Source organism: Narcine bancroftii, chromosome 3 (genome assembly GCF_036971445.1).
Source record: "Narcine bancroftii isolate sNarBan1 chromosome 3, sNarBan1.hap1, whole genome shotgun sequence".
NCBI classification, from domain to species: Eukaryota; Metazoa; Chordata; class Chondrichthyes; order Torpediniformes; family Narcinidae; genus Narcine; species Narcine bancroftii.
Window position 1 is genome coordinate 162,369,626 of NC_091471.1, and position 27,033 is coordinate 162,396,658.

A 27,033-nucleotide genomic window follows, 5' to 3' on the forward strand; every position below is an offset into this window, starting at 1 on the left:
CCTACTCAAAAAAAGTATCCAGGCTGGTCCTGTGGCTTTATTATCGCAGAAATTAAATCATATCAAGCCAAAACTCATGGACGAATACAAAGAACAAAAGTGAATTTCCTACATTTCTAAGTTATCGTAAACCATCACCTTCAATGAAGATTGAGTCTTTCATATACAGAGTCCCTCTATCAGCATGGAATTGGTTTACAATCATGCAAACCATTTATATTCATTCCAGCCAAAATACTCAGTGGGAAAGAGAAAAATTAAATCTCCTATAATACATCTTCAAACCAGGAATACTAGTTTCCAAATGCTACTGCACTAATACACTGAATATATTTGCTGTATGTGTGGCCAATTTAAATTTAAAAAAATCACCAGAAGACTATACATAAATTTTTTTCCAAATTTGGTTTCACCATGACTCTCCAAACTAACATTATAAACTTAGTTTTAATAAAATTACCTCCTTTTTGAGTTCTGAAAGTATATTCTCTAATATTTGGAACTTTCCCGAATCCAACAGCAAGTCCATTTCTAACTGATAGCTCCTTATGGTGCTGTACTCTTGACATAGAAGGTGCAATTCAAAATCGGTCATCACCTCCATGTCTTGAAGAATGAGATCAGTATTGGCATCTCTATGTGTGGGCTCCTAGAAAAGTAAGAATAAACAATTAACTAGCTTGTTGTATTTTAATCACACACAAAACAAGCCCTGGCTGGTTTCACAGGAGCCTAGTTCAGTCAAGCCTTAAAGCACAGTTAAGCTTGATGAAGAAGTTATTCAACTTTGATTACACTTGAGGTAAACAATGCCAATCAACAGATAGAAGAAATGTCTAAACTGGCAGTCCAGGATGAACCTTGTTAAAAATTTTAAAAATACCGGCCCACAAACCTGCATCGCCAAAATACACCCATGTGAGCAATTAACCTCCTAATCCCGTATGTCTTTGGAACATGGGAGAAAACTGAAGCACTCAGAAGAAACCCATGCAGTCATAGGGAAAACTTACAAGCTCCTTGCAGACAGCATCAGATTTGAACAAGGTTTCTGGTGCTGTAATAGCACCAAGGTAACTGCTAAAATACAGGAGGCATTGTCATTTGGCCGAGATGGAGAAAGGCCCAATTTATTGCACTTGCAATGACATCTTCTCCCTTACCAGTATCTTCCAAATGTGGCAACACTTCACATGAATCCATAGGGCAGATTTAGTGATTCCAGTACTCCTGATGCAGCCTCCTCTACATCAGTGACACTGGACGAACTCAGAGATGGTTTTGTGGAGCACTTTTGTTCTGTCCACTGCAATAGCTTGCTAATTCCTTCAGTTCCTCACTCCATTGCCACAATGACATGTCTGTTCATGTCCTAACATACTACTAAGGTTACCCACAAATTGGAGAAACAACACCTTATATTCCATGTCAGCAGTCTCCAACCAGACAGCGTTCACATCAACTTCTCCAATTTCCATGAATACACTCCCAGTCGCCTTCTCTCATCTTTTTCTCCCTTTCAACCCTTCAGTCCTCCACCCTTTCCCTTTTAAAAAAAATTATTTTGTATCAATTCACACCAAAAATTCAATGAATATAATATTAATCAATATGGATTCCATTCCATATTTTGAATAAATCTTTTAAAACTAATGTCTCCTTAGTTCCTTTGAACAATTCACTATTCCATTCATACAAAATTTTCTCTTGGATAAATTCACAAATTTTATTCATTTTAATATGAACCCAAGTTCCTTTTTTACCCCTAAGATAACAAGAGGACAAAAATCTCAATTGAGCTGCTTTGAAATAATTCTTAGAATTAGATAATTTCAAACCTCCATGATCAAATTTCCTCGTTAATTTTTCCAACCAATTCTTGACATCTAGCCTTTGCAAATAAACTCTTGTATTATTTTATTCAAACTTCAAAAGAATGATTCTAGTACATGAATAGGTAACAATTGAAATAAATATTGTAATCTTGGAAAAATATTCATATTCACAATTCACCTGTCCTATTAATGTTATTGATAAATCTTTCCATCTTCTTAAATCCTCTTTCAACATTTTTTTTAAATTATGCCAAATAATTTAACTTAAATTATTAATATTCCTATTAATTTTTATTCCCAAATATTTAAATGCCTAATTTTGCCATTTAAATTTTGTCAATCTTTTACACGAAGGTATCACCTCACTTTTATCAACATTGACTTCATAACCCAATACTAGTCTGTATTGTTTTAATCTCTCGTTCAACTTATTTAATGATATTTCTGATCTCGTTAAATATACTATAACATCATCTACAAATAAACTCATTTTATGATATTTATTACCTTCTTCAAAACCTTTAATTTCTTTATCAGTTCTAATTATTTCTGCTAATGGCTCAAATGCTAATGCAAATAAAAAAGGAGATAATAGGCAACCTTGCTTAGAAGACCATTCTAACGAAAAAAGGCTTTGACATTTGTTTATTTGTAAACACTTTTGGTTTTGGCTGATCATATATCGCCTTTATCCAATTTATAAAAGTATTTGGGATTCCAAAAGCATTAAGTGTTTCTGCATCTAATGCTACCACCACCACTGGGATCTTTCGATTTTGTGCTATATTTATCAAACTTAAAAATTTAACAATATTATCTGTTGCTCTTCTGTTCCTAATAAAACCAGTTTGATCTACATTTATTAATTTTGGCAAAAAATTCAGCTAACCTATTGGCTAGTAATTTCGATACAATTTTGTAATCTGTATTTAATAATGATATAGGTCTATATGAAGAAGGTTGTAAACAATCTTTCCCTTTCTTTGGAATCACTGTTATTCACACGGTTTTAAATGATTCTTGTAAATCATCTACCTTTTCATTTGGACTAAAAACTCCATTAATACAGGCATTAATAACTCCTTAAACTCTTAATGAAATTCTGGTGAAAAACCATCTTTGCGTCGTGCCTTATTATTCTGTAAAGACATTAGGGTCTCGTATATTTCTATTTCAGAAAAAAATTCAGACAACCTTAACTTTTCATCTTCCTTTAACACAGGCAGTTTAACTTGTCTCAAATAATCTTTTATTTTATTATTATCTTTCATAGATTCTGAATGGTAAAGTTTAGCATAAAATTCCTTAAAATTATCATTTATTTCTCATGCTTTATAAGTAATTTGACTTGTAGGATTCTTAGTTGCAGTTATTGTTCTAAAAATTTGTTCAGTTTTTAATTGCCATACTAAAACTTTGAGCCAGTTCACCCATTATATCTCTCTCCATTCTACAAGTCTGCATCAAATTAAATTTTAATTTCTTTGACGCTAACAACTTTTTCTCCTTGTCTTATTGCACTTGAATTTCCTTCTCTAATTTCATTATTTCATTTACTAACTGATCTACTTCTTACATATAATCTTTCTTTATTTTAGAAGTATAGCTTATTATTTTACCTCTTAAATATGCCTTCATATAGTCCCATAGTATAAACTTAGTCGTAACTGAATCTTTATTGGTTTCAAGAAAAAAATTTACCTGTTGCCTCATATACCATAAATATTCGTGTATAATGCATTTTGTGTATAATGCGACCCCCCCATTTTTGAGGGGAAAAAGGGGGAAAAATTTTACCACCCTGTATAATACGACCCTTCCTCCCCTCACCTGCCTGAGTCACGCTGCTGTCTCTCCGGCCGTTCGCCCGAGTCGCACTGCCATCTCTCACGACTCCCCTCCCCTCACCTGCCTGAGTCATGCTGGCTTCTCTCTGCCCGCTCGATTCGCGATGTCGTCTCTCACGACCCCCTGTCCCCTCACCCACCTGAGTCATGCTGGTGTCTCTCACGACCCCCCTCCCCTCCCCCCACCTACCTAAGTCGCGAGTTGCAGAAATTTAAAAAAATTTTCTTACTCCCGTGTATAATGCGACCACCCCCCCTATTTTTGAGGGGGAAAAGGGGGAATTTTTTTGCATTATACTTGAATATTTACGGTAATCACAGAATTCTTTTTTCTTCAATAAAGTTGTATTTAACCTATATCTATAACCTATCTTTTGCTCTTCTTCAAACAAAATTGGCAAAGTTAGAGGTGAATGATCTGATAAAGCTCGTGCTTGAATTTGTGTAGAAATTAGAAACATATCTATTCGTGAATATGTTTTATATCAAAAAAAGTAAAAGGAATAATCCCTTTCATTTGGATTAATTTTCTTCCAAATATCCACTAGGTACATATCTTTCATTAAATCTCTTACCATTTTTACTACTTTATTCTTCATAATTTTATCTCCCGACTTATCTAACTTAGGGTCTAAAGCAAGATTAAAATCTCCCCCTAGATAATATTCCCATTAGCATTGGATAAATTATAAAAGCATCTTGCATAAATTTACCATCATCTACATTTGGTGTGTACATATTCATTAGGGCCCATTGTTCCAAATAGATCTGACAATTTACCATAACATACCTTCCATGAACATCTATACTAGTATCCGGTATTTTAATTGGTAGTATTTTTTATTTATCAATATTGCTGTACCTCTAGCCTTAGAGTTAAATAATAACGCTTCTACGGTCCTTACCGAATTTCTTTTTAATTTTTCACATTCCTTTTCTGTCAAATGTGTTTCTTGTAAAAAAAAGCTATGTCCACTTTAAGTTTTTTCATATATACTAATAATTTTTTCAGGTTTATTTGATTTTATACCCATTAATATTAATACTAATAAAATTCAATTTATCAGCCATCTAGTCTTCCACATAATCTACTAATTGTCCATCTGTCCACCTCCATTCCTCTCTCATTCAAAACAATATAATTCATAATAGTTATATTTAGATGTATTAGTAAGAAAAAAGAAAAACAGAAGAGGATAGAACCCACCCACCCCCACCAAAGTTGTACATTATTAGTAATACATCCTTACTTCCCTGATCTATAGGAGTCATGATCAAAATCACAACCGCTCACATGACTCCGCAGAAGCCAGGCTCACACTCCCAACTCATTCCCTGGAAATATTATACTGTCTTTTATTGCCTCCAATCTATTCAATCTCTACCAATTGCCAATTTCAGTTTTTCATAGATCTATAGGGCAAGAACTTTCCTCCCTAATACTCTTTCAAAACAAATCATATATCCTCAGCTGAAATCTTTCTGCATCTTCTCTCATTTCAAGCATCACCCAGTTCTTGTCTCTCTTTCTCAGGCAATGAATCTGCAAACACTTTTGCTTCATTGGGTTCTGAAAAAAATCTATTTTTTCTTTCAAGAACAAAAATCTTCAGTACTGCCAGGTAACTTAAAACAAAAGTATAACATTTTTTTTCCATACCACATTTTTAACAGCATTGAATTCTTTTCTTTTTTTCAACAAATCAAAACTTATATATCAGGGTAAAAGAAGACCTTATTTCCATTATAAATTAACAGTGATTGCCTCTCTTCTGCTTGTTTCGCCGGCAGTTCCAGGATCTTTACCCTCAGTTCACAATGAAATAACTTCACCAGTATTGAAGATGGTTTTTGATCTGGCTACAGTTTTGGTCATAATGCTCTATGGGCTTTTTCAATCTCAATATCTCCTTGAAATTCAGTTACCCCCAAAAATTGCAGGATGCAACATTGCAAAAATCTCTTCATGTCTTGTCCTTCATTGTCTTCTTTAAGTCCAACAATTTTTATATTATTTCCTATACTGAAGTTTTCTAACAATTTTTTTGAGTTAATTGATCTTGTGTTGTGGCTGCTTCTGCTTGAACTTTTTTCACTTGATCTTTAACATTTTGAATATCATTTGCAACAATATTTTTTCCACCTTTTTTGTATAACCCTTATTTTCAGTTATACTTTCATTACATTTTTTAACTTCGATTGTCAATTGCTGAAAAGTATCCATATATTTTTTCATTTCTGTTGCAGATACATGTCTCTTTTGTTTTCTCTTGTTTTTTAGCCAAAACTCTATGTTCTACATAGGTTTCCTTTTCTTCCTGTTCTTGATCGCTGGAGCTAGAGGCTTCTTGAGCCTTTTTTAAAAAAATAGCCTCCCTTTTTTTCTGTGCTCTGCACGTGCAACTCCTCACTCATGCCCAGAGTCACTTCTTCTCCTGTGGCAGGTGGCCATTGTCGGGGAGACCTTGCACAGTGACGCCCAAGGTCTCCCCAGCTCCAGACATCCCCACAGGCTCCTAACTTTCGGACAGCTCCAGGATCCTCCTTCAAGATAGTCCTCTCTTCTTCATCTGCTTCCTTTTCTTGTTCAAGTTCTTGAAAGATAGTAATTGTTTTATCCTTCTTAGGTGGCATTCTGAGATGTTCTATAGGCCCTCCAACAGCTTTTTTTCTATTTTCTTTTAATCACTTCAGCTTTTTAAACTTTTTTTGAAACTTTCACAGAGAGAGAAGGGATTCCAAGTCTAGTCCCATGTCATCATGTGGCACGCCGCCGCCCCCCCCCCCCCCCCCAACTACCACCCAATCCCTTTCTTTGCTTATTACACAGCTATCTTTCTTAGGTCTCCCCCCAATTACTTCTCAGCTTCAACACTGTCACCTGTATTCACCTGTTGCCTATTAGCCTTTGTTCCACCCTTTCTCCTTTTCCCAATCTCCATCTCTTTTTATTCAGATGCCTGCCAGATTTTCAGCACTCCTGAAGGGCTCAGACCTGAAGTCAACTAAAGTTGTATTGTCAAGTCCCAAAATCATGACAAACGTTATGATCCGACACAAGGCTTACCTTCTTCATAAGCTTTGCCATCTTCTTTAGCTTCTCAGTTGTATAATATTGCCTATGGAGCAATGGGTGATTTGCCATCTTTCGAAGTTGCATCATTACATTACATAACTCAGTTTTTTCTGTGGTAAACAATTAATTGCAGTGTAGTGAAAAGAGTAGACTATACACCAGGCATTTTTAACAGAAAATAGGAAAATAAAACCAGTGGGTATAAGGGTTAGCATGGACATGTTTGGCAGAGGTGCTATGTTGTACAAATCTATGATTTTGACATCAACCATGAAAATTAAAGATTCAATTGGTAAAATGGGGACCATACTATAGGTTCACATTCCTAATCTAAATCAAGCTCCATAGCCCAACTTTCATAATGGGAAATATCCACTCTTGGAACTAAATTTCACACAAACAATATTTGAAAATTGTTCTTGTTTCTTTAGGCAAAGAAAATAAAAAGGAGAAAAATCTAATAATTAAACTATCCATTTACTGTACAGAATTATATTTCCAAAACAGGGTAAAATAATGCTGACAAATTGAGAAGTGAAAAGCTGCTCATTTCCAAAAGAAGTAGATTTTAGAACATGATTAGTCAAGCCCAAAAATAACTTTACTGATTTTGTGGAACTCTCAGGGCCATGATGCTTAGTTACCTGATGTTGTAAAGATATTGAAATGTTCCTTTTAAAAAAAAACCTTACTGCAAAATGGACTTAAAGAACAGCATTCCATAGAACTTTTTGTGGGCAGTGCTAGAGCACAGCAATACCAGTTGTTTGTGGTGGATACCATGCAACAATGTCAATTATTGTACTAATGTTCTTCACATAACAATCCACATAAGTTATTGATGTTTATTCTCTTTAACAATATGAGTAACCAAAGCCCTACTAGATTTCAATTTGCCAAATATCAGAATTATACAGTATGCAAACAGGCTGTGCCAACTATTAAGTATCCATTAATACTATTCCATTTTATTCTCCCAATGTACAATCATTCCACCCCCCCCCCCACCCTGCCAAGCCACAACACTTAAGGATAATTTACAGTACCAACACACATCCCTTTGGACTGTGGGAGGACACTGGAGCACATGAAAAAAAGTCTGCATGATCACAGGGAGAATGTGCAAATTCCACACAGACTAATCTAGAGATTATGATTGCACACAGACCACTGGAGCGGTGAGGTTGCAAATCTACCATTGTGTTTCCTTATATATAGAGTAGTGATAGGTACAAATCATGGCTTTGGTCTAAATGGAACAAATTACTTGAGATAAATACAAAATAAATGGAAAAGACATCTAATAAGAACAGTGTCAAATATTACAGAGTCAACATACCATTACTGTTGATAGATTTCTTTAACTTCTTATAGAGGGCAGCATATGCCCGCTCCTGATTATTCGACATTGCACAAATCTCTATTCGATCTTGTTTGGGTGGCAGTTGCTTCAACACCTAAAACAACCAAATTAGTTAAAGTGAATAATCAAGATTTTAAAAAAAAATGTACACTAGCTATTTTCAAATTTTAATGCGTTGACCTACAACCAATTAAAGCATTAGAATATCAAAAGCGGTTTAGAATCTGCATCAGCACTTTATTTACTTTCTACGGTAATTTTCTTGTGCACTTTTAGTTAAAATCATTATTAAAATGGTTGCCTACCTACCATAATGCTGCATAAACATGCATTTAATATCTTCATTAATTTGTATATTCTCAATGTTTTATTTCACCAAAAAGTATCAGGTCTTTCTAACTTCCTGCATCCAATAGGAGAGACGATTAAAATAAAATAAGGGACAATAGATTGATTGCATCATGAACAAAATTATGGAATGAAGCCAAGTTCGCATTTGCAATAGACTGCACAACACATCTGTTTGTACTAGCAAATGTAATATTGAGTCAATAACTTAACACTGTAAACCTAGAGCTTGTACATTTTTAACAATTATAGAAAATTGCATTATCTGGAGACTTTCTGCACAATGTCAAATGCAAACCAAAAATTGCACTCATGCTCTTCACAAATCCTAAAATCTTTCACATATTGTAGATTGAACTGCATTACCTCACTCTTCACTCTCCTCAAGATAAATGGCTTCATGATTTTCTTAGCATGAGCAATTCTCCCTTTTTCAAAAGTGCTTTGTTGCTCCAAGATTTTCTACAGTGGAAGAACAAAGCATAAATGAATAGCAAATGTGCAGGATTTATTGGCAGTCATGTAAGTATGTTCTTGCATTGAGGGTCAGAAAAACACATGAAAATAATTATTTTAAAGAAAATTCAAGTACATGAGCCACTATAGACATTGTTATTAACAAAAAAGTAAAATATCAACTATACATGATTACTAAATGAAACACAGCCTTAATGGGCAAGTATCCATTTTTTGCAGCAATAAATGTTTCAATATTATTTAAACACTGACCAATAACGAGAATAAAGTTCCACAATCTATTATTGAATCTGTGATCAAGATCTAGAGTACAGACTAGTGGCTGGAACTGTAAATGAGGATCAATGCAATTCAAGTTTGACGACAACATTGTGAAGTTCAGAGATGTTTACTGAAGAGAATATTGTGTTATTATTGGAAAACATTATCCATAATATGACATGCAACACAATTTCAGCAGATGTGGTGAACTCCTTCCTTCAGGGATGATTTCTATAGATAGAAACAAGATGTCTCAGCAATCTTAATCTAGCTCTAGCGCTCATCCTGCAGAAATGACAGGTGTTATAATGCCAGAAAACTGTCAATTGGATTAATTTGTTTCCTTTCTCTTCCCATGTGTTTTTTTTTTAACCCTTCAGCAAACAAAGGAAGCTGTATCTCAATGGAACTGGCTTTAATGGTAGTTTGGCTTCATTGCCTACATTTGGTAGCCTATTCTCTCCAGCCTACATTTGCACTAAATTAGTTTTCTTGAGAAAATCCTTCAGGTGTCTTTGCAGCATTCTTTTCAATTGATACTGTTATGAGCCCAGAGGACCCCAAAACCCAGCAGCAATAGATATTCACCAAGACAAAAGGTTACTTAAACAAAAGTTGCTTTTGATTATTTTTAAACATGAAAACAGAATCACGCTTTAACTTATCACTATTGACTTAACCCCCTTCTAATTCTAAGCACACGTGTATGTAATGTGTGTGTAAGTTCAGAAAAGTTCTTTGATTCAGTCCAAATTCACTGGTGTTAGGTCTGCTTTGTTCATGAATGAGTGAGACAAACACCAGGCTGAGTCGAAATCAGGGTTCTTTGTTCTTTATTACCGGATTGTAACACTTGCGACTAAACATGTTAGTCGGAGAATGCATTCTGCCGTTATCAGCAAAATGGTGATTTTTTTATACCCTTGGATATGTGCTTAGAACATCATCATATCATTACTTGTCCAATGACTAAAACTGTTGCTATCCTTTCCCTGCTAGCTTCCTGCCTCTCAATCCATCAATGTCTCTCTTATCTTGTAAGTACAAGGATGCATTCACATCTTGTTACTGCCCCGTACATTCCCATCTCATGATGTTTTACCTAACAGGAGTACAAGGACACCTCCCCTTCTTGTTACAGCCTTGTACAGGGTAACTCCCTACACATTCCCATCTCATGATGTTTTACCTTACACTGGTTGCAGGCAATTCTTATACTGTGCACAGAATTTAACCATTTATAAAGTTCACCAGGCTTTGGTGCTTGAAAGGTAAATGGTCACCGCTCAGGAAGGTTCTTGTTGGATATCCACAATGGATTCCTTTAATCAGCCACTTCAGTGTCTTGCCGAAGAAACTTGCCCCCTTCAGGGTTCTCCAGATGATAACCTCTTTCAGGTCACCACTGAGTTTCTTTCTGTTTCTCTTATTTCAAGTGAAACATTAGACAGCCAGTCCTCTCCTCTTGCATGACCCACAAGGGCTTTGACCAGTATGAACTAAGCCCTCTTCCAAATGGGGTTTTCCACAAGCGTGCCAGCTTGTCCTGTTCCAGTCCCAGCTGCTGCTGCTGACTGTATCACTGCAGAACCGATCTCTGTCCCTCTGTCTGAGAAAACCTGTTTGACTTTCTCTGCTTGCAAACACACACGACCCTCTTAGAACAGCAAGTCCTACTCCAGACAATCTGTGGCTCTGACAAGTTCTTTCATCTGTTGCCATATGGTAAACAACAATCCATTAGTGAAGTGTCTTGGGCACTCTCCAAAGCTTTTGCAAAGGCTCTGGGATACCGACATGTCTAGTAGAGCTCCAGTATTTTAAGAAAGATCTATTTTAAAGTGTTTGTATGTGACCTACACTTAAAAAAAATCTGCTCCAATTTATCTCCCAAAAACATATCTATATACTGTCACGGCACAAAAACTATGCCGTAATTGAGTTGGATGTGTAGCATTAAGACAAAAATAAGGTCCACCAGGAAAATGTTCTCTTTACACTGTAGGCTTAGTCTTTTTTAAAAGAACTCTTCATACATAGCAGCAATTCATTTGGAGTCTTAGTTTTATGACATAGATGGCCATTCAATCCACTGGATGAAATTGGTTCAGCTGGGAGTTGGAGGAGGAGCTTGGAGAGAGTCGGGCTGGGAATCAGAGGAGGAGGAGCTCGCTGAAAGTGAGGAGAAGGTAAGCTATTAAAGTCGGGGGCTTACCGGGGCTTGGGCCTACTTGGTTCGGCTGGGAGTCGGAGGAGGAACTTGGAGAGAATCGGGCTGTGAATTAGAGGAGGAGGAGCTTGCTGAAAGTGACAGGGCTAATTGGTCAAGGGGCCAATAAAAGGAGTGAAAGGGGAGGAAGCGGCCAGTGAGGTGTGGCTCAGTGAGTGAGTGGAGCAGTGAAGGAGTGAGACTTCCTGGCTTTGGCTTATCAGGCTTCGGCGAAAGCAGGCAAGGAGAAAAGGTAAGCTGAGTTATTTGCCTTCATATTCAGTCATACCAATAGGGTTAGTGCTCTGTACTGGGTGTCAGATGTGGGAACAATGGGTGACCTCCACCTTCCCAAATGGCCACATCTGCACCAGATGTACCGAGATGTAGTTACTAAGGGAGCGAATTAGGGATATGGAGTTGCAGATTGATGACCTGCGGCTTGTAAGAGAGAGTGAGGAGTTAATCGACTCAAATTTCAGGGCGATAAATACTCCAGAACCCGTGTCAGGTAAGTGGGAAACCGTCATGGCGGGAAAAGAAAAAAGCGAGAAAAATAGAGAGCACATCAGTGACTATCCCACTCAGCAACAGTTATGTTGTGTTGGATTCTGTTGAGGGAGATGACCGGACAGAAGATGACCATGGGCATCAGGTCAATGGCAATGAGCCTGGCAGAGTGGTGCAAAAGAAAAGGAAAAGGAGAAATGCAGTAGTTATTGGGGACTCCATTGTCAGGGGTACAGACAGGAGGTTCTGTGAGCCAGATAAGTATACCCACATGGTGTGCTGCCTCCCTGGTGCAAGGGTATGAGATATCACAAATCAGGTCCAAAATATTCTGAGAGGAGAGGGAGAGCAGCCTGATGTCTTGGTACAAATGACATTGACAAGAAAAGGGAGGAGGTAATGAAAAGGGATTACAGTGAGCTGGGACGAAAGCTGAAAGACAGGAACGCTAGGGTGGTGATCTCGGAATTACTACCTGTTCCAAATGCAAGTGATGAAAAGAATGTCTCTTCTTTGGCTTGGCTTCACGGACGAAGATTTATGGAGGGGGTAAATGTCCACGTCAGCTGCAGGCTCGTTTGTGGCTGACAAGTCCGATGCGGAACAGGCAGACATGGTTGCAGTGGAAAATTGGTTGGTTGGGGTTGGGTGTTGGGTTTTTCCTGCTTTGCCTTTTGTCAGTGAGGTGGGCTCTGCGGTCTTCTTCAAAGGAGGTTGCTGCCCGCCGAACTGTGAGGCGCCAAGATGCACGGTTTAAGGCGATATCAGCCCATTGGCGGTGGTCAATGTGGCAGGCACCAAGAGATTTCTTTAGGCAGTCCTTGTACCTTTTCATTGGTGCACCTCTGTCACGGTGGCCAGTGGAGAGCTTGCCATATAAACACGATCTTGGGAAGGCGATGGTCCTCCATTCTGGAGACGTGACCCACCCAGCGCAGCTGGATCTTCAGCAGCGAAGACTCGATGCTGTCGACCTCTGCCATCTCGAGTACTTCGACGTTAGGGATGAAAGCGCTCCAATGAATGTTGAGGATGGAACGGAGACAACGCTGGTGGAAGCGTTCTAGGAGCCGTAGGTGATGCCGGTAGAGGACCCATGATTCGGAGCCGAACAGGAGTGTGGGTATGACAACGGCTCTGTATACGCTTATCTTTGTGAGGTTTTTCAGTTGGTTGTTTTTCCAGACTCTTTTGTGTAGTCTTCCAAAGGCGCTATTTGCCTTGGCGAGTCTGTTGTCTATCTCGTTATCGATCCTTGCATCTGATGAAATGGTGCAGCCGAGATAGGTAAACTGGTTGACCGTTTTGAGTTTTGTGTGCCCGATGGAGATGTGGGGGGGCTGGTAGTCATGGTGGGGAGCTGGCTGATGGAGGACCTCAGTTTTCTTCAGGCTGACTTCCAGGCCAAACATTTTGGCAGTTTCCGCAAAACAGGACGTCAAGCGCTGAAGAGCTGGCTCTGAATGGGCAACTAAAGCGGCATCGTCTGCAAAGAGTAATTCACGGACAAGTTTCTCCTGTGTCTTGGTGTGAGCTTGCAGGAGCCTCAGATTGAAGAGACTGCCATCCGTGCGGTACCGGATGTAAACAGCGTCTTCATTGTTGAGGTCTTTCATGGCTTGGTTCAGCATCATGCTGAAGAAGATTGAAAAGAGGGTTGGTGCGAGAACACAGCCTTGCTTCATGCCATTGTTAATGGAGAAGGGTTCAGAGAGCTCATTGCTGTATCTGACCCGACCTTGTTGGTTTTCGTGCAGTTGGATAACCATGTTGAGGAACTTTGGGGGGCATCCGATGCGCTCTAGTATTTGCCAAAGCCCTTTCCTGCTCACGGTGTCGAAGGCTTTGGTGAGGTCAACAAAGGTGATGTAGAGTCCTTTGTTTTGTTCTCTGCACTTTTCTTGGAGCTGTCTGAGGGCAAAGACCATGTCAGTAGTTCCTGTTTGCGCGAAAGCCGCACTGTGATTCTGGGAGAATATTCTCGGCGACACTAGGTATTATTCTATTTAGGAGAATCCTAGCGAAGATTTTGCCTGCAATGGAGAGCAGCGTGATTCCCCTGTAGTTTGAGTAGTCTGATTTCTCATCTTTGTTTTTGTAAAGGGTGATGATGGTGGCATCACGAAGGTCCTGAGGCAGTTTTCCTTGGTCCCAACAAAGCTTGAAAAACTCATGCAGTTTGACATGCAGAGTTTTTCCGCCAGCCTTCCAGACCTCTGGGGGGATTCCATCCATACCTGCTGCTTTGCCACTTTTCAGTTGTTCGATTGCCTTATATGTCTCATCCTGGGTGAGGACCTCATCCAGCTCTAGCCTTTGGGGCTGTTGAGGGAGCTGGAGCAGGGCAGAATCTTGGACTGAGCGGTTGGCACGGAAAAGAGATTGGAAGTGTTCTGACCATCGGTTGAGGATGGAGATCTTGTCGCTGAGGAGGACTTTGCCGTCTGAGCTGCGCAGCGGGCTTTGGACTTGGGGTGAGGGGCCGTACACAGCCTTTAGAGCCTCGTAGAAACCCCTGAAGTCGCCAATGTCCGTGCTAAGCTGGGTTCGCTTGGCGAGGCTAGTCCACCACTCATTTTGGATCTCCTGGAGTTTGCGCTGAAGATGGCTGCATGCGCGACTGAAGGCTTGTTTCTTCTCTGGACAGGACGGCTTTGTAAGGTGAGCCTGGTGGGCAGCTCGCTTCTTTGCCAGCAGCTCCTGGATTTCCTGGCTGTTTTCGTTGAACCAGTCCTTGTTTTTCCTGGAGGAGAAGCCCAGTACCTCTTCAGTGGATTACAGTATGGTAGTCTTCAGCTGATCCCAGAGGGTTTCAGGGGACGAGTCCATGAGGCGGATTGCATCGTTGAGCTTTGCTTTGAGGTTTGCCTGGAAGTTTCCTCTCACTTCGTCTGACTGCAGGTTTCCAACATTGAACCTCTTTCTGGGGGCTTTACTGTTCCTGGGCTTTGGCTTGAAGTGAAGGTTGAGCTTGCAGCAAACCAGCCGGTGGTCAGTGTGCATTCCGCGCTGGGCATGACCCTGGTGTGGAGCACATCTCGTTTGTCACTTTCTTGCACCAGGATGTAGTCCAGGAGGTGCCAGTGTTTGGATCGGGGATGCATCCAGGTAGTCTTCAGGCTGTCCCTCTGCTGAAAAAGGGTGTTTGTAATGACAAGCCGCTGTTCTGCGCAGAGCTCCAACAGGAGGCGCCCATTGTCATTGCACTTGCCGACGCCATGCTTGCCCAGGATTCCTGGCCAGGTTTCTGAGTCTTTGCCGACGCGAGCGTTGAAGTCGCCAAGGATGACAACCTTGTCGGCTGTAGGGGTGCGTTGGATGAGGAAAATGAACGTGTGACTGAGGTGCTGGTGTACAAGGTAAGGATTTGGCTTCTTGGATCATTGGGATCTCTTTTGGGGAAGGCATGATCTTTACAAGAGGGACGGGTTGCACCTAAATCCAAAAGGTGTCAACATTTTGGCAAGTATGTTTGGTACAGCAGTGGGGCAAGGTTTAAACTAATTTGGCAGGGATATGGGAACCAGAGTGATAGAGAAAAGGGTAGGGAAGATAAAGTAATGGCCAGGAAAAGTAAAATAGGAAAAGTAATGTTGGGAGGAGAAAGTAAAAAAATCAGATGGTGCAGTGAATTTTTGGGTCAATGATAGTGTTAAGAAAATTACAAAGGAAAATAGTGGGCAGAAAAATCAAAAGAAAAGGTTACAGAAGTCACTAGATATTAAAAGGACAAAGAGCATAAGGGCACTTTATCTGAATGCCCACAGTATTAGAAATAAGGTTAGTGAACTGGAGGCGCAAATCGGTACTCATGCCTATGATTTGGTAACCATCACGGAAACATGGCTACAAGGTGACCCTAAATGGGAATTAAACTTTCAAGGGTATCAGGTGGTGCAAAGAGATAGACAGGATGGTAAGGGAGGTGGAGTTGCACTCTTATTCAAAGATGAGATCCAGGCACTAGTGAGGAATGATACAAGATCTAAAGAGCATAATATTGAGTCCATTTGGGTAGAGATAAAGAATAACAAAGGGAAAAAATTATTGGTGAGTGTTATCTATCGCCCACCAAATAACAATAGTTTAGTGGCACAGGAAATAAATAGAGAGATAAGTGAGGCATGTAATAATGATACGGCAGTAGTCATGGGGGATTTTAACCTCCACATAGATTGGGAAAATAAAGTTGGTCGTGGAAGTCTGGAAGAGGACTTCATAGAATGCATCCACGATAGCTTTCTTGAGCAGCATGTTAAGGAACCCACAAGAGAAAATGCTCTCCTGGATCTAGAGTTGTGCAATGAGGTAGGTAGAGTAAATGATGTAATAGTCAGAGACCATCTGGGAAATAGCGATCATAGTATGATTGAATTTCTCATTCAGATGAAAGGGGAAATTGTTAGATCTAAAACTAATATATTATGCTTAAACAGGGGGGACTACCATAGGATGAGGGAGGAATTGGGCAGAGTGGACTGGGAGCACAGGCTAATTGATGAAACAGTTGAGGAACAGTGGAAGATTTTCAAAGAAATATTTTGTAATGCTCAACAAAAATATATTCCGGTCAGGAAAAAGGGCAGCAAGGGAGGGAAAAATCAACCGTGGTTAACAAAGGAAATGAAGGAGAGTATAAAATTGAAGGCGCAGATGTACAAAGCTGCAAAGAGCAGTGGGAAACTGGAAGATTGGGATAACTTTAAGAGACAACAAGGGGTTACAAAGTGGGTAATAAGAAATGGGAAAAAGTATTATGAAAGTAAATTGACACAAAATATAAAAACAGAAAGCAAAAAATTTTATAAATATATAAAACGGAAGAGGGTGGCCAGAGTTAACATAGGACCCTTGGAGGATGAGAAAGAAAAACTGGTAGCAAAAAATGAGGAATGGCCGAGGCATTAAACAAATATTTTGTGTCAGTCTTCACGGTGGAAGACACGTCCAGCATGCCTAAGTGCGGAGTCAAGGATGCGAATGTTGGGGAGGGCCTTGATAAAATAGTTGTTACAAAGGAAGTAGTGATGGAGAAACTAATGGGACTAAAGCCAGACAAATCACCTGGTCCTGATGATATGCATCCAAGGGTTCTGAAGGAAATGGCAGAAGTTATAGTTGATGCATTGGTGGTCATATACGAAAATTCCTTGGATTCTGGGCAGGTCCCGGCAACTGGAAGACAGCAAATGTCACGCCACTTTTTAAGAAGGGATGTAGGCAGAAGACTGGAAATTATCAGCCAATTAGCTTGACGTCTGTAGTTGGAAAAATGCTTGAAGCCGTCATTAAAGATGAAATAGTGAAACTTTTGGAATGTAAGGGGTCAATCAGGCAGATGCAGCATGGTTTTAGAAAGGGAAGATCTTGTTTGACAAACTTGTTAGGATTCTTTGAAGATATAATGGATGCGGTGGATAGAGGGGAACAGGTTGATGTTGTATATTTGGATTTCCAGAAAGTGTTTGATAAGGTGCCGCACAAGAGACTTATCAGTAAGTTACAGGAAAGTGGAGTCTTGGGAAGTATATGGCCTGGATTGAAAATTGGTTGTCTGACAGGAGGCAGAGAGTCGGGATAAATGGTAGTTTTTCAGGTTGGCAGAGAGTGATAAGTGGGGTGCCGCAGGGGTCAGTGTTAGGCCCACAACTGTTCATCGTTTACATTGATGACTTGGAGGAGGGGACAAAATGTGGTGTAGCCAAGTTTGCGGATGACACCAAATTGAGTGGAAGAGCAAATTGTAATGAGGATGTGGAGAGTCTGCAGAGGGATATAGTTAAGCTGGATGAGTGGGCAAAGGTCTGGCAGATAGAATACAATGTTAGTAAGTGTGAGGTTATCCACTTTGGAAAGAAAAATAAGAGCTGAATATTATTTAAAGGGTGAAAAACTACAGCATGCTGTTGTGCAGAGGGACTTGGGAGTGCTTGTGCATGAATCGCAAAAAGTTAGGTTGCAGGTACAGCAGGTTATTAAGAAGGCAAATAGAATGTTGGACTTCATCGCTGAGGAATTGAATTCAGGAGTAGGGAGGTAATGTTGCAACTGTATAAGGTACTGGTGAGACCGCATCTGGAGTACCTCCATATTTGAGGAAGGATATACTGGCTTTGGAGACGGTCCAGAGGAGGTTTACTAGGTTGATCCCTGGGATGAAGGGGTTGACTTATGATGAAAGATTAAATCGTCTAGAATTGTATTCGCTTGAGTTCAGAAGAATGAGAGGAGATCTTATGGAAACATATAGGATTATGAAGGGTATGGATAGGATAGATGTAGGAAGGTTTTTTGAGCTGGCCAGGGAAACTAAAACGAGAGGACACAGTCTCAAGATTCGGGGGAGTAGATTTAGGACAGAGATGAGGAAAAATAGTTTTTCCCAGAGAGTAGTGAATGTTTGGAATTCTCTAACCAGGGAAGTGGTTGAGGCTGCCTCATTAACCATATTTAAAATTCGGTTAAATAAATTTTTACATGATAGAGGAATTAGGGGATATGGGGAGAAGGCAGGTAGGTGGAGTTAGGTCATAAATTAGATCAGCCATGATCGTATTGAATGGTGGAGCAGGCTCGATGGGCCATTTTCGGCCTACTCCTGTTCCTACTTCCTATATTCCTATGATTCTTTAATAAAACTGAAAATGCTAGAAATATGTAGTAGGTCAGGTCTAATTTGTGGTAAGAGCAACAGAGCTAACATTTTACACCAAAACTCTTCTTTATCTGAAACCAGCACCTTCAACAACTGCTGGGAAATTATCATATTGTTCACTTTAAGTAGCTTAGCTTACTGTGTTCATTTCCTGTAGCCACTGCACACTCATTTTTTTTTTTTAAAAACTTGGTAAAGTTAAAGTGTAACGGCACCGGTACAGTGATCATGTGAACCGTCGGTCAAAATGGCAGATGCTGGGTTAGGGTGGAGCTGTGCTAAAGATGGCATCAGGTCTTTCTTCAATGGCCAAAAAGACTACAAACGAGAGCATGCTGGGATGATATAATGATGTCACTTCCAGCTGAGAAGCTTGGGACAGGAAGAGATTTAAAAGCGGTGCTTTTTAAAAAAAAATTAAATCTTTCTTCCTCCAGCCACAGTGGTGCTTATGTGTTCTTCCATTAGCTCTGTGTGTAGCACCTCGCTACAAAAACAAATTCTGCAACTGTTATGTTTTCTTTATCAATCTAAATCAAGGCTGACTCAAATTCTGGTTGCACTATTTTTTTAACCAGTGCTCTAGTTCCGAAAATTATTTTAAAAAAAAATCTCAAACTTACGGTTTTAGACGAAAACATCCTACGGATCTCACTGGTACTGCTACTGAACATGTTCGGCATGACAAAATTCAAGAGAGACATCAATTCGAGAAGATTATTCTGCAATGGAGTCCCAGTCAGCAGCAAACGATGCTCAGCCTATATAAAAAATGCAAACCAGAATTTCCTACCAAGGCAGATTAACTTCCTTACCCAACAGTGTTTTCATTCAGTTCCATGGAAAGAATGCTTACATAAAGAAAGACATGGAAAATGACCATTTGAAACAAGGAACTCAAAACCGTTGCCAATAAATAGTGATCAACAATGGAGATTTGGAATTTGCAGATTTGCGAAGAAGATAGTGCACTAAAAAGTCACTTCAATGATTTACAACTTACGTTAAATGTCATTAGATGCTGGTAGCGAATGGAACTCATATTCTTCAGCATGTGGCCCTCATCAAACACTGCATAATGAAGCTTCAAGCGGCGAAAAAGGCCACGATCATCTGCATTACTGATTGCACAGGTATACCTGTTGTTTAAAATCAATAAATAAAACTACTGTAGTACTGCCAAGTGATGCAAACAAGTTGAACCACAAGATATGGAATAGAAAAATATCTAAACTAATTCATTTTTTGGGTTAATGCCTTTATCCATTTTCCCATACTAGTCCTCAACAGAGCAATGAAGAAACCTAGAATCTCACGTGAATGACAATCGAGTAGATTTTCTGTTGTTGGGAAATATTTTGTACATTTGAGAAAAATTATACAGAATGGGCAGCACAGTTAGTGTAGCTGTTAGAACAACACCATTACAGTGCTAACGACCCAGGTTCGAATCCAGCACCATCCGTAGAGCTTGAGCATATTCCCCCAAATTCCAAAGATGTACGGGGTTAGTTGGTTAATTAGACATGGGTCACGTCTCCAGAATGGAGGACCATCGCCTTCCCAAGATCGTGTTATATGGCGAGCTCTCCACTGGCCACCGTGACAGAGGTGCACCAAAGAAAAGGTACAAGGACTGCCTAAAGAAATCTCTTGGTGCCTGCCACATTGACCACCGCCAGTGGGCTGATAACGCCTCAAACCGTGCATCTTGGCGCCTCACAGTTTAGCGGGCAGCAACCTCCTTTGAAGAAGACCGCAGAGCCCACCTCACTGACAAAAGGCAAAGGAGGAAAAACCCAACACCCAACCCCAACCAACCAATTTTCCCCTGCAGCCGCTGCAACTGTGTCTGCCTGTCCTGCATCGGACTTGTCAGCCACAAACGAGCCTGCAGCTGACGTGGACTTTTTACCCCCTCCATAAATCTTCGTCCGCGAAGCCAAGCCAAAGAAGAAAAATAAGACATTGGTGGATTTGAGAAGTGTGGGTTTGTGGCCCGCAGAAGCCAGTTACCATGCTGCATCTCCAAATTAAAATGATTAAAGTTGAATAATATCAATTAAAATCAGCATTAATTCTCTCTAATTGAGGTAGAACCCCATTTATGACTACAGGAAGCACAACGGTTTTGCCACCAAGAAAATGGTAACAGATTATACACCCTCTTGTGATGCAGTACAAGTATAGCAGCAAAGCTTCTGTTTGTGCACAGCAGGGAGCTGCTTGAGAAACTCAGGGGGCCAAGCTGCACCCATGGGTAAAAATTATCAGTCAACCTTTCAGTTCAACACCCTTTATCAAGACTGAAGTAGGAAGGGGAGATATCAAGTATCTCACTTGGGAAAGAAAGGAGTAGAAGCAGGGGATATAGGATATTGAATAAAGAGGCCACTGGGAGCAGGGGAGAAAAGTTGGAATGAAAACAGGAGGAGGTAACAGAGCAGAACAGAAGTGGGGATGGGATGGGAAGGTTACCTCAAATGAGAAAATTCAACATTTAGGCCATGGGGTTTAAGGATGTCACTCAAGTTTACCTTTGGCTTTCCCTTGGCTATGGATGAGGCAGAAGACAGGCATGACTTAGTGGGAATGGTGAGGGGAATTGAAATCATTGACTAATGAGAGTTCAAGCTTGGACCTACAAGCAGACAACAGAGGTTTGGCAAATTAGTCACCCAGTCTACATTTGGTCTTAATGATGTTGAGGAGGTCACACCAAGTACACCTAATGCAGCAGATTAGGCTGATGTGCATGCTAAGTTCTGCCTCACCTGGAAGGTCTGTTTGTGGCCCTGGATGAAAGTGAAGGGGGAGATCTAGGGTCAATTTCTCACCTTCTACAATTACAGCAGGAAGCACCTCAGGGAATGGTGGGGAAGAATGCACCACTGAGCCACAAAGCAGATAGGGATGGGGAGGGAAAGATGTGGCTAGTGATGGGATGGCATTGAGATTGACAGAAGTGTCGGAGGAAAATATGTCAGATACGCATAACGTACTATCCATTATATTTTTACATTTTGTTTACGCCTTATTATATTTTATAAGCATACAGGATACTTGGCTTAATTTTTCCAACAGGCCAGGCATTCATTCGGCATTTCTATACCAATCTACACAGACAAGTTTCAATCAGCACATACAGATATTGATTTATTTCTCATTTATGCAACATGTGCAGTTTGTCACCAGTGAGCAGCAAAAAAATAGCATCACTTACGTAGTTACTATTACAGTGAAATCCACAAACTTGTGAAGAATATCAGATCTGAGAATCTTCCGGTCTTCTAAAGATCCTAAACATTAAAAATATCAAATCTATACAAATTAATTTGAGGATGACAAGTTAGTCAAGAATGTTACTAAGTTAAATCGGCAATCCATGATGTACTTCCTTGCATTTTATCAGAACAACATATAGCTTTCAGCAGAAACATTAAACCAAAGCTCCATCACTGTGAGTGGAAGCAAAAGATCCAACGTCCTTATTTTAAAGAGTAGGAAGGTAGCAATCTGCCCATCTATCAACACCAATAATGTCATTTTGTGTTCAAGTTTTTGTGTACATTTTCAAGATTTCCTCCAAGTTGTTGCACAAAGTAAATCAGGTTCACTGGAGAAAGAAAGCTTTTATCTGCATGCAATCCAACGGAGATCCACCAGATTGATTGCTGGAATTGGAAAAGGAGTAGGGAAGAGGGAGGCAAGGTGAAGATCATCTTAGGACGAGATCTGAAGTAGAGCGAGCCTACGTTCTCCATAGTTTAGAAGAAGGTTTCACGTTGAAGCAAACACAAGTCGAAGTAGATGCAGCAGTAAAACTTTCAGTGGCTGGACTAGAGGTTGGTGTCACATTTGTGGCCCAAAATGTGAAGCTAATAAAACATTAAACACAAGTTTATCAGGTAAACTTCTTAGTGTCTTTTTATTCTCCGGTTTCCTTTGTTCTCCTGCTTGTGTTCTTATCTCTCTCTCATACCACGTGACTTCCGGTATATTTCATACATATTCATTATCATGACATCCCTCCTTTAATCAGAAATAAACTTTACCTTCACTTACCAATATCCCTTGGAAACATACAAACATCATAACTAATGGTAATACTATAACTCAACTACATAAAATTTACTTCCTACAGCACTCATACATGCACTTTATGATATAAGATTAAAATACTGTCCCAAAGTTCTTATTAAAACTATGGCACAAAGTCTTCGTATCGTTTGGGCACTTTCCGGTTTCGTTTCAGCCTGCCTGCGATATTGTCGACGCTTCTCGGTTGTTCACTCTCAGCGTCGGAAATACTGCTCGCCACGGCTTCGGGTGTTTCTGGCGCTCTAGTCACTTCATCAGGAGTGCTGGTAACTGCCTCTGGAACATCATCAGGTCTCTCAGTTTCAGCATCTCTTATTAGCCTTTCAACCTTTTCGCTCGATGTATCTCTGGACTGGTACCTTTTTACACCTGATACATTTTTTTTTTTATACAGGACTCCAGTCGGAGACTTGACTGTCACCATACTGCCACTTCTGGATACGACAGTATAGGGTTGATGGTAATAAGGTGTGTCTAGCTTACCACCAGTTTCATGCCTCACTAGAACATTATCTCCTGGCATGATGTCTGAGTACTTGGCTCCACGTTTCGAATCTGTGTACAGCTTTGCTGCACCTTTCTTTTCAGCATCGTGGTCCCTCATCTCCTGGTCGTCTCGGATTTCCTTTATTTCTGGCATTTTTGTGCGGATTTTTCTCCCAAAAAATGCTTCTGCAGGACTTTTTCCAGTGGTTGCATGAGGTGTTGCTCGATAGACAGCCACATAAGATGGCAATGCTTCTCGCCAATTTTGTCCTTCTGCGTGTGCAATCCTCAATCGTTTTTCAATGGACTGATTTTGTCTCTCTACTTCTCCGTTGGCTTGCGGCCATTTCGGAGTTACTTTATGATGGTGGATACCTGTGGTCCTCATGTATTCCGCAAATGTCTCTGAAATGAATTGTGGACCATTGTCAGAGTATAATGTAACAGGTAATCCATATCTTGCGAATATCTCTGCTAACGCTTGTATTGTTTTTTCAGTGGTTGTGGACTTTAACACCACATACTCATAGTATCTGCTGTAGTAATCTAACACTACCATAATTGATTCACCCGTCGGTAAAGGTCCAAGAAAATCAACAGCTACGTCGATCCATGGTCCTGTCGGAAGTTGCGTACTCCGGATCGGTTCTGGCGGATTACTCCTACTTGTGATTTGACATCCGTGACAAGTTTTAACAAATTTCTCTGCGTCTTTATCACAACTTGGCCACCATACCTTGGTCCTGAGGTTTTGCTTGGTACCAACAATACCTAGGTGTCCTTCATGCGCTAAGGATACGATCTTCGGTCTCAATCTTTGCGGTATCACCAATCTGCAACCTCTTAATACACACTGTCCGATGCAACAAAGTTCGTCTCTAATGGGAATGTAAACCTTGTGAGTACACTTGTCCCATTGTCCACTCTGTATGCATTCTCTTACTTCCATGAGTTCTGGATCACGTTCGGATTCTCTCTCGACTTCCTTCGTAGTCACAGCTTTCGGTGTCGACTGAATAGCTACGAAGCGTACAAAACTCTCTGTTTCTGTTCCCAATTCTGACTTGGATTGTGGACCTCCATCCTTCACCAATCTGGACAGCGGATCTGCAATGTTTGTTTTCCCTGCAATGTGAATTACTTTATATTTGTAGGGTTGTAGTCTGAGTACCCATCTCTCTATTCTGACACATGGTTTGGATCTAGCAGCATAGATCACCTCTAATGGCTTATGATCTGTGATGGGTTCAAATTCAATGCCATATAAATATGCATGGAACCTCTCACAGGCCCATACAAGTCCGAGTGCTTCTTTCTCTGTCTGAAAGTATCTTCTCTCCACATCTGATAACGATCTGCTGGCATAGGCAATGATTCTTGGTCCTCCATCATGCATCTGGACCAACACGGCTCCTAAACCATCACTAAACTTCTTAGTGTCTTTTTATTCTCCGGTTTCCTTTGTTCTCCTGCTTGTGTTCTTATCTCTCTCTCATACCACGTGACTTCCGGTATATCTCATACATATTCATTATCATGACAGTTGGCCTCAAAACAAGCTATCAGTTATTCAACTTCGAAGAATTTTAATCCACGGAAGGCAGCAAATTTTGCAATTCTCCATCAAGAGAGGTGCAGAGATTCAGTTGTCAAGTATATTCAAGTCAGACATTGATAGATTTTTGGACATTAAGATAATGATAGTAATTTGTGCCACTTTGGTGAAAGATCAAATATAATAATTGAATGGGCTGAATGGCCTACTCCTGCTACCATTTATTAAGGTCAATTATGATTTGTTCATAAGAGGCAACTTTCTCCAATGCACAATAGGAAGTCTGACAATATGGCCAATTACTATTTCCCTACAGGCAGGGAACAGACCAACATGGGACAAGACTCTTGGCATTATTCAAGATGCAACAAATTTGGTGCTTTTAGGAGCTACTGTATACGTTGGCATGTTTCCTATACCGAAAAGAATAGGACGCTTCAAAAAGTAGTTCAACAAAGCCTTTCAGTGCTTATTCGATTTCCCAATAAAATTTAAAAAAAACTCAATTGAGCAAAGACAAATCTGTGGCATGATTACTGGATGGCTAAACAAACCTCAAATCATTCATCAAAAATTAAAAAAAGTGCAAGATGGATGCCAGATTCAAAACATCCCTAACTCTTGTAAAACTTTTGTAACATGTTGAAATAAACTAGGATGTAAATATCAAGAAATTTTACAGCTATCAATGTCTCATCATTTGAACAAAAACAAATGTAAAGATAGCAGCAAACATTTCATTATAAAACTGTACAGCAACAATAAGATACTGAATTTACAGTACCAAATTTATGTTAATTTCATTGATAGTTCCTTGAATGAATTGTAGGACAATTAAAAAATATGTACAAAAATATTATTGCTCTCCAATCACAGCATACCAATCTAAACTTTAAAAATCTTACCATAATACAGAAGAACTTTTAGATCAGGACACCACTGCTTAAGTTCTCGGATCCAATTATCTGAAAAAAAAAAGAAAATGTTCATTTCTGTTTATTTAACCCAAAACTGAATAATTAGTACTTGTTTCAGTTCAGAGTTTCTCAATTTATAATCTGTAGATTGGTAGTAGTCCATGAGTATGCTATAGGCATTCTGTGGCAAAGAAAAATATTTCCCACCAAAACTAAAATGCTATCTGTGGTCCAGGAAGAAACTTGAGCTCTGTTGTGAAGATAGTTCTTTGGTGTGCATTTATAGGATGACCTATCCCGGACTCACAGCACCTCCTTATTAGCCAGGAAGGCGCAGCTCAAGAGGTTGTGGAGGGCGAGGCGACCACCATGTTCTATACGAGCACAGAGTGTATCCTAGCTAGTTGCATCATAGTGTGGTATGGTAGCTGCAAAGGATGAGATCAGTGCAGAGGGTGATTAAAATTGCTGACAAGATCACTGCGGTCTCCCTTCCCTCTACTGACGATTATATCTCTGCGGTCTCCCTTCCCTCTACTGACGATTATATCACTGCGGTCTCCCTTCCCTCTACTGACGATTATATCACTGCGGTCTCCCTTCCCTCTACTGACGATTATATCACTGCGGTCTCCCTTCCCTCTACTGACGATATATCACTGCGGTCTCCCTTCCCTCTACTGACGATATATCACTGCGGTCTCCCTTCCCTCTACTGACGATATATCACTGGGGTCTCCCTTCCCTCTACTGACGATGTGTAGCTGAGGTCTCCCTTCCCTCTACTGACGATGTATCACTGCGGTCTCCCTTCCCTCTACTGACGGTACATCACTGGGGTCTCCCTTCCCTCTATTGACGGTACATCACTGGGGTCTCCCTTCCCTCTATTGACGATACATCACTGGGGTCTCCCTTCCCTCTACTGACAATATATCACTGGGGTCTCCCTTCCCTCTACTGACGATATATCACTGGGGTCTCCCTTCCCTTTATTGACGATATCTATAGGGAGCAGAGCTAAAAACACGGTTCAGAGAATCATTGAGGATCCTTATCATTCTACCTGCAGTATATTTGAGACACTACCTTCAAAGAGGGACGGTGCATAAAAACCAGGACTGTCAGGCTGGGAAACCCCTTCTTCCCACAGGCAGCGAGACAGTTGACCTCTAAATAATTTTTATATATTTATTTTTGATCAGTATGTATATTGTTTCTGCGTATTTATGTAGTATGCACTATGATCCAAAGATATTTTGTCAGATTTTGTATGTATAATTGGATGACAATAAATCTGAAATTGAAAACCCCATCCTTTCCCACACTGCTTGCTTGGGGGGAGGAAAATAAATTCTTTAGGTGGTCTGTGGCTGAAAGGTTGAGAGCCACT

The 27,033-nt window shown here is 40.2% G+C and overlaps 1 protein-coding gene across 5 annotated transcripts in view; it reads right to left on the reverse strand.

Annotated features, from left to right (window-relative positions):
- The window catches only part of LOC138757792 (SWI/SNF-related matrix-associated actin-dependent regulator of chromatin subfamily A containing DEAD/H box 1-like), a 155,910-nt gene that overhangs the window by 67,655 nt on the left and 61,222 nt on the right, over nt 1-27,033 (reverse strand). For all 5 annotated transcript variants that reach the window (XM_069925695.1, XM_069925693.1, XM_069925696.1 and 2 more), the window contains exons 12-19: nt 25,629-25,688; nt 21,805-21,880; nt 19,585-19,720; nt 19,205-19,342; nt 8,836-8,931; nt 8,098-8,215; nt 6,750-6,868; nt 461-649 (exon numbers count right to left, since the gene is read on the reverse strand). In XM_069925695.1, the coding sequence (XP_069781796.1) occupies nt 461-649; nt 6,750-6,868; nt 8,098-8,215; nt 8,836-8,931; nt 19,205-19,342; nt 19,585-19,720; nt 21,805-21,880; nt 25,629-25,688 (932 nt within the window). The remainder of the gene's footprint in view (nt 1-460; nt 650-6,749; nt 6,869-8,097; nt 8,216-8,835; nt 8,932-19,204; nt 19,343-19,584; nt 19,721-21,804; nt 21,881-25,628; nt 25,689-27,033) is intronic.